At 44.0% G+C, this 12,251-nt stretch overlaps 1 protein-coding gene and 1 long non-coding RNA gene across 3 annotated transcripts in view; one reads left to right on the top strand and one right to left on the bottom strand.

The window, feature by feature from the left end:
• HTR1F (5-hydroxytryptamine receptor 1F) overlaps nucleotides 1-4,123 on the top strand; it is a 102,877-nt gene extending 98,754 nt beyond the window's left edge. For both annotated transcript variants that reach the window (XM_068180578.1, XM_068180579.1), the window contains exon 3: nucleotides 2,652-4,123. In XM_068180578.1, the coding sequence (XP_068036679.1) occupies nucleotides 2,690-3,793 (1,104 nt within the window). In that variant the 5' untranslated portion in view covers nucleotides 2,652-2,689 and the 3' untranslated portion in view covers nucleotides 3,794-4,123. The remainder of the gene's footprint in view (nucleotides 1-2,651) is intronic.
• Nucleotides 3,307-9,867, bottom strand: LOC137468687 (uncharacterized). The gene is made up of 2 exons (XR_010996109.1): nucleotides 7,490-9,867; nucleotides 3,307-3,516 (listed from the first exon to the last, which is right to left on the bottom strand). It is a non-coding gene; the product is annotated as an uncharacterized lncRNA (long non-coding RNA).
• Nucleotides 9,868-12,251: the final 2,384 nt, after the last annotated feature.

Raw genomic sequence — 12,251 nt, 5'->3', positions numbered from 1 at the left:
TCCATCTGCAGCAAGAGCAGGTGCCATGGAATTTATCAGTGATAAGCTGATAGATTCTACAAGAGGGGCACTGAGCTGCCAACTCCACAAAAGTAGCCTTACAAACATCTGGACTGTAGTAATTCTTCTGAAAACAGCTGCATGCTTAAAATAGTCACTGCTAAACCCATTCCACAAGAGATAAATCATGCTACTAAGAGAAAGCAATAAAAATAAACAAACTAAGGTTCCAGGGAATTCTTCTTGTTTTACAGTGAATTAGTGGAAGCACTATAATAAATTTGCTCAAAAATTGACAAGGAAAGGCTAAAGCAGAGGGGCAGAGGCCAGCTCTCCTGCATTCTAATCCAGTGCACTGTCTACAGGATCATCCTTCATACTCCTAAAAGTGGGTTGGTTGCTTGCTGAGGACAGAAGCCAGCCACAGCAACTGGCTGAACTGAGTCCCACTTAAGAAAAAATCCAGAATTAGGTCACTCTGGCCATTATCAAAACAGAAAGAAGCAGCAGTCCTTAAATACTACCAATGCTTCAACTCCACATATTTATAAAACAATATTTTTAGTTAATGATCACCCAGTAAAGCTGCACCAGTTAGAAAAGGATGCCCACCTCACTCAACCAGGAGAGCCACCAAATTTTGTGACTGGCAGTCCTAAGCAGCACAGCCCTCTGCATGGCTCTGTCTCCACACAGAGAGGCATAATCACTGCACAGAAATGTACACATTTCTGCCACTGTGCTTCTCATAAAGAGCCTCCAAATCACAGCAGCACTAAGGAAACTACTTATTCCTACATGCCACTTTTACAAATCTACCTATACTATCTTCCCTACTCCACAGTTTCAAACTGAAGAATCTTTCAAAAATGATTAATCAGCTTTCATTAGCTCTAAATTGCTTTTTCTTTGCTTGCAATTAAAGACTAATATCCAAAGAGTTAGACATTTATAAGGTGATTAACCATAATGAGCAACTGTTTTAAAGTATGATCAACTGCTGAATATCAACAGATATCTTCATTTTTTCCCAATAAACTTTTTCCCCTATGTATTTGCACAAGCTTGAAAAGGAAGATTTATTTAGCAGAGGTTGAACATTCACCAAATAGTAGCATATGTGTCTGTTCTTTCCTTAGAAGGCAGCTAGCTATAGACAAAAACCTGCAAAGCAGAAATTAGGGTGGATTCAGAAGGTTTTAAGGTGACACTGACATGATGAAAGATCTATTTTTATATGTGTGAAATATATTTCAAGTTCAGAGAAAGGAACACAGAAAGCACACACATGTTGCAATCAGCTCAGGTACAGGACAAGTATCTGCTCAGTATGTCACCATATAAAATATATTTCCTTTCCTTGTGTTTCTATTCAATTAAATGTTGGTCAACCAGTGCTAAAAACATTTTTGAGCAGTCAGTAGCATATTAAGCACTGCCTGGGTTAAAATATCAAACCAAGTGAGTGAGTTGGGTCCAAGGTTATAAACTGTAAACGAGATTCTTTTTCAGCCACTCCAGCATAATATCAAAAAGCTTCAGTTATGTTAATGAAACCAAATTTATGAAAGAAAAATTATTCACTAATTTCATATATTTCCCTACATGTGGCATCCAACATAACACAAGTGCAACTCACTCACTACACTCAAAAATCTGAGAGAGATAACCCCACTTAGATGTTCATCAAGTAGATCTTACACAAGAAATTGCAGGTCAACACTCACTAGAGGATGAAACCTGATCCTCTTTAAAGCAGAGCTTGTCACTCACAATAAAAGCTGGAAACTCCAATTCAGCTGCACTCTGCAGGGTACTCAGAAACTCTTCTTGATAAGAATGTATCCTCAGAACACAACCAAGAACTTATTTCATCAGTATTTCTCTGCATTTTCCTTCCCACAGAGCCATAGGAAGAGTTAGGCTATTTCCATAGAGAGAGTCATTAGCAGAGAGTCAAGTAGCATCCAATTTTTCTGCAGTTTTCTTTGGCAGAAACCACAGAACAGCAAAACTTGAGGAAAAGTAAAGATGTTCTCAGGACTCTAATGTACATATAATACTTCAATTAGACAATAAGTGAACCATTTGAAGCTTTAAAACATATTAGGCTGTTTCATTTTAGAGATGTGTAAGAGGAAGACGTAAAACAACACTTTTATCACACAATTTTTTTCTTCTCCTGTTTGTATGGCGTCACCCTAGGGCATATGGCAACGTTTCACATTTCTATTTTCTCTTCAAAACTATGTCCCAGTTAAGAAACCCCATGTTTAGCTAATACATGAGGAATGAGTCACTTATTGATGGGGAAAATAAGCATTATGCCGGCTGGATTAATGTTTTCAACAGTCATTACATTGCTTAGTGGAGCAGATAGCACGAGCTTAAAAGTAGTAATAGTGCTTACTTTAGGATGAGGTTGTTCGCATTAAACCAGTTTCAGGACTCCTCTACAAAGCATTCAGAATAAGTGCTTCTAGCTGGAAGGGAAATAAGTATTTTTAGCCACTCAAGGAACAAGGCTGGAATTTGGAGCCAGCATAATTTCTGTTGATAAGTCCGAACTTCTTGTAAGCTTAAGGCCCACAGTCTTTTAAGATGACAAAAATCAAGGGTGCAACATCTGAATGTTTTTACTTTTCCAACAGGTAACTGCTACGGGTAAAGATCATCTTTAAAAGGGAACATGGATTTAATAAACTCAACTGAACAAAACAGTACATCAGAAGAACCTTTCAAATGGGCAACATCCAAGATTCTCATTTCCATTACCCTGTCTGTGCTTGCTCTAATGACAACGGCCATCAATTCTCTCGTGATGACTGCAATAATTGTGACAAGAAAGCTCCACCACCCCGCCAACTATCTAATCTGCTCTCTTGCAGTGACTGATTTCCTTGTGGCAGTCCTGGTGATGCCCTTCAGCATTGTCTACATCGTAAAGGAGACCTGGATCATGGGGCAGGTGGTGTGTGACATTTGGCTGAGCGTGGACATCACATGCTGCACTTGTTCCATCTTGCACCTCTCTGCCATTGCTTTGGACCGGTACAGAGCGATCACAGATGCCGTGGAATATGCCCGGAAAAGGACACCTAAGCACGCTGGCATCATGATAGCAGTTGTATGGATCATATCCATTTTTATCTCCATGCCACCTTTGTTTTGGAGGCACCAGACAACCAGCAGGGAGGACGAATGCATCATCAAACACGACCACATCGTTTTCACCATTTACTCCACATTTGGCGCCTTCTACATCCCACTGGCCTTGATCCTGATCCTTTACTACAAGATCTACAAAGCAGCAAAGACTTTTCACAGGAGAAGCGTCAGCCGGATCGTGAGGGAGGAGGGGGTGAATGGACAAGTCCTTTTGGACGCAGGTGAAAGAAGCACCAAATCAGCTTCAATGCCCAGCACAACAGAGAAGACCTCAGATCCCCTGGTGAGCTCTGATAAAATCAACATCACCCTACGAAGTCCCAGGTCTGAATCCAAGCATGAGAAGTCCTGGAAAAAACAGAGAATCTCCAGCACGAGAGAGCGAAAGGCAGCAACAACGCTGGGTTTGATCTTGGGGGCATTTGTGATCTGCTGGCTCCCATTTTTTGTAAAAGAAGTAGTTGTTAACACCTGTGAAACATGTCACATCTCAGAAGACATGTCTAATTTCCTAGCATGGCTGGGATATATAAACTCCCTTATTAACCCTTTAATCTACACAATCTTTAATGAAGATTTCAAGAAGGCCTTCCAGAAGCTTGTACGTTGTGGGCAATATCTTTAAGAGCTTTTGTTCACATAAGGAGAACACAGTCATTATTTTTTAACCTGTATAAATTTATATAACTGAGATGGCATTTGTTGTATTTAAGGCAAAGCACCAGGACTCTGCATTTACTTTATAATGACTTTTTTTGTATAGGTAATATTGGGAGCATTAATTGCCCAAGTTTTAAAGAGATGGATCATCTGGGATTGGTTTTGCTCTAGAAAAGGGGGTAGCTCTGATCCAGCTGGGATTTGCACAGCTGCCTAGCTTGAAGCATAAGGTATTACCTTAAATACGAAGGAAATACGCACTTGAAATAGAGGAGGAAACAAAACGTTTTTAAAAGTAACCAACCCTCAGTCATCAATGAAACGTTAAGTAAAACAACACACACATTTTAAATCCCATTGATATAAGACGGAAAACAATCATGGAATGACAACATGATTTTAACAGTCTGGCACAGGCCTGCAGCATAGAGCCAAGCCATTCACAGCCAAGGGTAGTAGCTTTAAATATATCTACCATCACCCTAAGCCAGTGAGCTGCAGAGTGAGCTGCAGCCCTGCCTTGTCCCATAGGTGGATTTCCCTGTGTTACAGAGCACCCCAGCAGCAGGCACAGAGCTCTCATGGGTTACCAGTTTCATAGAAAGCCAGTGTTGGGAGCCCTCTGCCACTGCACACTCGCAGCAGATGTGAACATAAGCCCAAGGGAAACAGCCAAACATCTGGGGCACCTCCAGTGCGCTGGGTACACGGAGTGCCTGGTGCTCTGAGACACCGCTTCCGTGGGAAAGGGAAGGCTCATAAAGAGTGGCAGGTTCTTCTTGTGGAGATATTAGAAGGCAGAGAAGCAGGAGACAAGGAGACACTCCTTTCTCCATGTCCTCACACCTGGCCAGGCACAGAGCCTGTGACCTGCAGCACCAAACCAGCCACAGCTCATGCCAGGGCTGAGCACTGCTGACGGAGGGTGGCTTAGTGAAGTTTGAATAACTGGGGCTGACAGCCCCAGCTCAGCAAGTTCAGCCCTCCATCCTCAGAAGGCTGATGGCCCCGAGCCTCTTCTCAACTGCCCCATGCACCAGGGCTGTGCTCCCTTTCCAAGCAAGTGAGAAAGCACAACAGTGCCAGCAGCATGGGTCTCTGGAAAAGGCACGTTCTGCAGCAGGGGGAAAGGGAGTGACCTCAGTATGCATTGCACACCTGGGCAGGGGATCCTGTGGGACACTCACTGAGAAGCTCACCTCTAAACCCCTCCTTTCCCCAGAGCACCCACCCATATTCCCATTCCCAGAAGAGTTAAAAAGGCATTACAGGAACTCCAGCCCACCCTAACTTACCTAGTCAAAGATGACGTCTATGAACAAATCCCTCCCCAGGCTGAAAGATGGCAGCTTGGCCAATCCTGACTGACATGCTCTAGATGCCGAGCCATGAAGTTGTTAAGAACCACACCAAAGCCCAGGTTTTGCACTTTTCAGGACGAACAGATTCAGGCTGTGTCACTAGGAGCCCAGATTCAAATTCTTTGTCAGACATTCAGTGCTGCTTCACAGGAACAGGTACCTGAGGCTCCCTACAGGGATTACAAACCCCGCTGTCAGCAGCAGCAACCTCCTGCAAAGGTTCACCAGGTTGGCACCTGGGCCACCAGCCTAGGGACACCACAAAGGAACTGAGAAATGACAGCACCACGGTCACCTTTAGTTGGGGAAAGGTATCACTGGACCTTGCAATAGTTCTTCCAAGAGACTTCCAGTGGTTTGTATTAGGCAAAAAAGAAAAACACTGGAAAAAAGTCAACACTGTCATTTGTCTCTCCCCCTCTCCCTCCTCTATATTACAAACTCTGGAGTTTGTAATAATTTTTGTATTTTCCCCACTGGCTACCAGCTGACACAACAGCTGTCAAAAGGGTTTCCCACAAGATGACAAGGTTTGAAACTTGAGATACTGGACTAATTTGTTTCTGTTACTTGCAACTTCCTGTATTCTGCTTTCACATCAAGGTCCAAATGAAATGCTATTCAGAATTAGCAGAAACAGCGCATTTGCTTGGTTGTTGATTTTGACACAGCCAGGAATCTAATGGAAAGCTCACTTGTCATACCATAGAGCTCAGCACAGCAGTGGCACAGCTAAATTTTGAAGATACTGGGATGCGACAGAGTGGAATTGGCTCATGCTCAGTGCAAGCCAGCACACTTTATTACCATTGCAGTCAGAGCACAGCCTCTGCAGCCCCCATGACCTCAGCACTGGCTGCATTATGCTGAGAGAAAAAATTGCTCTCAGCATCAGCTGTGCTCTGCTGTCTCCAGAAAAAGCCATGAATTTTAGCTTTCCAAAAGGATTAGCAGATTAGCAGGAGGCAGCACAGAAAACCCCACAAAATCATTCACCCTTGAAGACCTCTGTTTCCCACATTTCCTAAGTCATAACCCTGGGTATCTTGGGGGAATCTATTCCTCTCCCCCTGCCTCTCCCTTTATGGCTGCTGGAGTACAGACTATATTGTTTATCCTCTTACTTGTAAGATGTTTGACAATATCTTGTGAAATCAAATTGGAAGGAAAAATAGGGGCTGCTTTTCAGGAGAAAAGATACTTAAAATACTCATTTAAATAATAATGGGTGAAGATCAAAGAAGGAACCATATGTAGATAAACAGAAAATAGCTGTCATTTATGCACTGTTAACAGTATTATACTCTGAAACTAATTAAGCTGCTAAACATTTCTCAAGATGCAGGGTGGTTTCTTTTGTATCGTTTTCACCAAGCTGTATCTGCTCACCCTTCAGCACAGCGGTGGGAGAGGCAACTACAAGAAATCTGATCAAACAAGTGGGAAGTTATTCCATTAAAAGCATTTGCGGCTTGTGGACCATCATTTCTCGGTGTCTGACTGCGACTCATCACTCGTTCCCTTACAGAACCCACTGTGCCAAACACTTCCCCACACAGCATCATTTCATCTCTAGCATTTACCCATGCATGTGATGCATCCAGAACAAAAAAAAATAAAAAAAAAACAAGAATTCCCCATTCAAAATGGATAGATGTTAAGATGTCTGCAGGATTCTGCTTTTCCTCCCCATGAAGCACACAGACTTGCACTGGACCTTAGCACCAGGTTCAAGGAGTACAATTTTATGCACTGGAGCTAAGATTTTTTGCAAGTAGCTCTGTGCCCTGTGAGAGTTCAGTCTCAGCAAAGAGAAAAAAAAGTGTCTGGTTTCCCACCTCCATCAGAAGACTCTGTGAGTGTATTTCAGGGAAAGGGTTCACATGTCCTCCAGAATTTGCACAAAGCTTCCTGGGTTCCTATCCTTGCTGCAACTGCCCTCCCCATTGCTGTTTGCTGCCCACCCATCAAGTTTAGATTTCTTCCAACACCCAGAGGACTGGATATGGAACAGCTGACCCACTCCCACTTCAGCTTTCACAGAGACTTGTTCCTGAAGCAGCTGTGAACACAATATCCAGCTCAGGTGGATGGTTTTTACGAGCAACAAGCAGTTAGATAAACCTCATTGTGCTGTACTCATTTCTTTGCCTTTCCTCCCTGCCCTGATGCTTTATTGGTGTCCTTTCCTCCTGAGGGTGGCATACCCCTACAAAGAGCTTGGGGACTCAAAAATACATTTGTTTTAGTGATGCAGTCACACTCGTTAACACATGACTGTACCACCCAGAAACACCCACCTCATCCAAGTGCACTTTTGGCAGTTGCTGTCTTCAGCTGGCGCCTGATTGTTCTCCGTGCTGGGGAGGTGCACCAAAATAGCTCCGCGCCAAATTATTTTCTCCAGTACTTACAAACTCAGCACATTATTTCTAGGCAAGTACACATTACTACTCGACCTTTGCACATCAGATTCCCCTCGCAGAAGAGAAACAGAAAATCACTGCTGTAGCTGCTGGGAAAAAAAAAAAAAAAAAAAAAAAAAAAAAAAAAAAAAAAAAAAAAAAAAAAAACAAACCTCTTTGTTTGTAACTCTGCACACCAAAGAGTAAATCCTGCAAGAAAGTGAGAGGAAACCCTTGTAACAGCCCTGTAAAGATCAAGAAGAATCTTAACACTTGTGTCAATCCTACTACACGGACAGTACTACCAATAGCAGAACTGCTAAAAATTACTAGCAAGATGTTGATATCTCCTCCCCTGTGAAATCCTGAAATTAATTAAACCAATTTTTTTTTTGATCTTTCATTGTCTTCTGGAGAACCAGGATCAAATTTCTTACTTCACTTCTCAACCAGGAAAGCTAAACATATAAAAGAAACATAAATGGTTTTGTGATTTAGTGTTTCTAGCCATCATAAAGTAATTCCAAAAAATTAAATCTTTGATGATACTGATCTTGGCTAAGAGGAAAGATTACAGAGAACAGAACAAACAGAAGTCAGCAGCAAGGGCTGTGAACAGCCAAGGTTACCAGGCAAATTCAAAACAGACTTTCTGGTGTCAAATCCCCCACACATAATGAACACCAGTGACTGAAAGCAACTTTATATCCTCACTTTCTATCCTAACTTACCACAGTATGAGTCTCATAAATTTCAGTTGTTTACTTCACATTAAGTGAGTTACTTCTTAAGTAAGAACTCTGCAACTCAGGAAAATTTCAGAAGGGAATATTTTCAGGCAAGGAAAAAAAGTACTGTCTTTCATTAGTCAAAGTACATTAGTATAATTATGAATTTAAAATCCTGGTTGGGGCTGTCTAAAGTCAGAGATGCTGCTTATCGAATGCTATTGCTTTTAATCCACTAATAGCTCAAACCAATTGTATCTACTCTTGTTTATAATATAATACTATATTATATATATAATATAGGCCTAAAATTATTTAAAATATAGTTTTGAAGGTATTCATTGCTATGCACCAGATGGGCAGCACTAACAAAAATTAGCCTCTCTTTCTACTTTAAAGCAAGATACCTCCTATACGTGGATGATATTTTCCCCTTCACTAAATTAAGACTTTTCCTTTCTTCCTGTACACTCATTTATCTGAAACGTAGAGCTGTATTTCATGGTTTGGGTTTAAAGATGAAAAACACATTTAACACCACAAAAAGTGCTAACTGCTAAGGTAATGCTAGAAGAGGGATTAGTCTTCTCACTTTCAGTTTAGATCATGACTGGTGGTAGACATTTAATGCAATAGCTGGTTCTGTGCTCTGGCAGCACTCCAAGATGCAAAAGCTGTGGTTAATTTGTTTGACAGCAAGCGTCTGCTAAGCAACTTGCTCTTGGCTAAGCCTGGTTTCCTATCTTTCACAGTACAAAGCTGCATGAAACAGTCCACAGCTACAAAATAAGGAATCAGCCAGTTTACACTCCAGATGTTTGTAGTCTGGCAGTAACTGGAAGATAGTTGCCCCACAAACACACACCACTAACCAACAGCAGCAAAGCTGTGCCTGCATCCACAGGAAAAAAAAATCTTTCACATTCATCTACTACTTTGGAGGCAGGCTGAACTGATTCATGGCCAGGTGGGCTCAACACAGAGCAGCACTGCTCCCCAGCCAGACACAAAAAGAGATCCCTTCAAGGAGAATGCCAGTGATTAGCAAAACAGTATTGAATTACCTCAACAGCTCTGGTCAATACAGGGCTTATATTCTCTGTCATCAAAAAGTTCACCTCTGAAGCTTGAGGTGATCCATCAGCTTAGATATAAACAAAAATTCTGGAATTTAAGGTAAGAAAAATTCAAACTACGTGTTTTCTGGTTGGGGATTTGTCTTCCAAATCTATTTTAACAGCCAGTGAATTGCAGTCATTTTGAACCCAAAACAGTTTTCCAAGCAAGATATATCCACAACAGCTAAGCAGGACTTCATTTTTCACACACACAAATATATGTTACTAGTGGACTGTTTCAAACCTCTTTCATTGATGGTGTCCTCCATTTTGACAAGTATTTCTTTCATCTGGTTTTCAAAGTGTGGAAGAAATACTAATTAATTAATTACTTATCTCAGGTGGGTCTTATCTCATTTTTATAGTCAGAAAACCAAAAGCTAAGGGAAGAAGGCAGCCAGCACCTCATCCTGAGGTCCTGGAGTGGAGGGGAAAGCAGGGGAAAGGAGAACAGGAATCCTTTTTTAACTGAACAAGGAATCACATGCTACTGTCTGAGGGATGAAAATGAGAGCTGTGGAGCAAAGCAAATCAGGAAAGGGGAAGGAGGAGGAGAACAGGGAGAAAGACTGAGCAGCTTTCTCCTTATAGGGCCTGGCAGCCTTGAAATAAACTCGCTTGAACTCATCACAGCTCAGATCCAGCTAACAGAAGTGCCAGTTCACTTCGGAGCTGCCTGGCACCTCCCGGAACTGAGAGAGGGAGAGGAGGTGGTTTTGTCACCTCCATCCCACCCAGGGTCAGTGCAGCACTGCACAGCTCAGCACACGCGATCCTTCTCCAAAACTGCTGTGACAACGCTGGTCAGCACCAGCCATGCTCAGCCAGTGAGGCTGGGGAGCTGCAAGTACTGAGATCTTGAGAGGTACAAACAGCAGAGGGAAGGGAAAACAAAACAAAAAAAAAAAACATTAGTAGTAAGAAAGGATATCTTAAAATCTCATCTACATTCCAACGCCCTTCTGCCTTCTCAAAAGGCTCCTCAAGTACCTGGAGAGCTGAATGGAGACTTTGTCCCTTACTTTAGACAGGGATAAATGCTCAGCTTGCTTTATATTTCAGAACTTATACAGTCAAACCACTGCCATGTTTCCTGCTCTTCTTAGTTAAATACCCCAGTGTCCGCCAGTCCTCCCCAGCCCGGCCCACGCCTGTGTCTCCAGCGCACTCAACATGGTGTTAAAGCACTCCATAACAATTTACTCCAGCACTCCTCTTTTTCACTTGACTGGAGAAGAATAACAAAAAGCAACTAAAATACCCTCCAAGCTCTAAACCTGAAAATAGGGCATAAAATAGAAATAGAAGGAAGCAGCCTAGATTTAAGAGAAGATAAATCAAGTGACAGTCTTCTGAACTACCCTTTCTATTCACCCCACTTCACAACACACACACACTGTGAGGGAAGGGAAAAAGTTTTTTCAGTAGCAGGTTTGACTTATTTTTTATAGTTGGGTAAAGAGCTCTAGTTTAAAGATCCTTCAGGGGAACGAGGAAGGCTGTGAAATGATAACCTGGTTTGCCTTCTCTCATCTTCAGCTGTACAGACAACCAAAGAGGAGCGAGGGATTATTGACACGGGTGCAGACAGGGAACCACAGCACAGAGGAAGGGAGAAGGAGGAAGGAGAGGCTCCCGCTATGGGCTGGGTTCTCACGGGACAGAGCAGCTTTGCCTCAGCCCCCGGCCACTTCGCGAGGGGATGACCCCAGCCCTCCTCCGCGGGCAAGAAGCCAGGAGCGCACAGCCAGCGGGGCGGGAACAGGAGGGACGGGAGGCGATCTGCGGCTGCTTTCGCCGTGCCTGGCCCCCGAGCGGCTGGGCGCGCTGCAGGGCCGGGGATGTGCTGGGCCGCGGAGCCTTTTCCCGGGCGGGCGGGTCCCTCTAGCGGCACCTGAGCCCGGCAGCGGCTCCCGGTCCCTGCCTGTGGGTCACAGCCCGGCCGCCGTCCCCACGCACCCTCCCGGCCGGGCTGGGCTCGGCTGCTAGCCGAGTGCCCAGCATGGCACCCCGTGCCGCCCGGTGACCGGCATCCTTGGCGGGGGAGCAAACGTGCCGACAAGTGGGAAACCATCAGCATGGGATCCCCCCTTTGCCAGCAGGATTCCCAGAACCCCCGTGTCTACCTTCACCCCCATTCAGTAGGGTTTGTCAGAGATTCACAATACCCTGATTTGTAAAGGAACCACAAGGATTATCGAGTCCAACCCCTGGTTCTTGCACGCCCCAACAATCACATCGTGTGCCCAAGAGCTTTGGCCAAGCACTTCTTGAACTCGGGCACGCTTGGATCTGAGACCAGTTCCCTGTGGAGCCTGTTCCAGTGCCCAGCCACCCTCTGGGTGAAAAGCCTTTCCTGATACCCAGGCCACTGTCTCCTCCTCGACACAGCTCCCTGCCATTCCCTCAGGGCTGGGCACCAGAGAGAAAAGAGCTGTGTCAGCCGCTCTGCTTCCCCTCATGAGGGTGTTGAAGACCACTATGAGGTCTCCTCCAGGCTGAACAGACCAAGAGATCTCAGCCATTCCTCATAAGGCTTCCCCTCCAGCCCCTCCACCATCCTCATGCCTCTCCTTTGGACATTCTCCAATGGTTTCACGTCTTTTTTTATATCACATCATACAAAACTGCCCTCAGGATCTGAGGCAAGGCCACACCAGTGCAGAGCAGAGCAGAACGATCACCTCCCTCGAGTGGCTAGTGCTGCTGCACCTGATGCACCTCAGTGTCTGCTCACTTAGAGACTTGGTGTGCCACACACACAAAAGGAAGAATTGCAGTGAAAGGTTGATTCAAACAGGGAATCATCAC

This window comes from Anomalospiza imberbis, chromosome 2, assembly GCF_031753505.1.
Source record: "Anomalospiza imberbis isolate Cuckoo-Finch-1a 21T00152 chromosome 2, ASM3175350v1, whole genome shotgun sequence".
NCBI lineage: Eukaryota > Metazoa > Chordata > Aves > Passeriformes > Viduidae > Anomalospiza > Anomalospiza imberbis.
The sequence above is the reverse complement of the archived record's forward strand: the minus strand, read 5'-3'. Positions and strand labels throughout refer to the sequence as shown.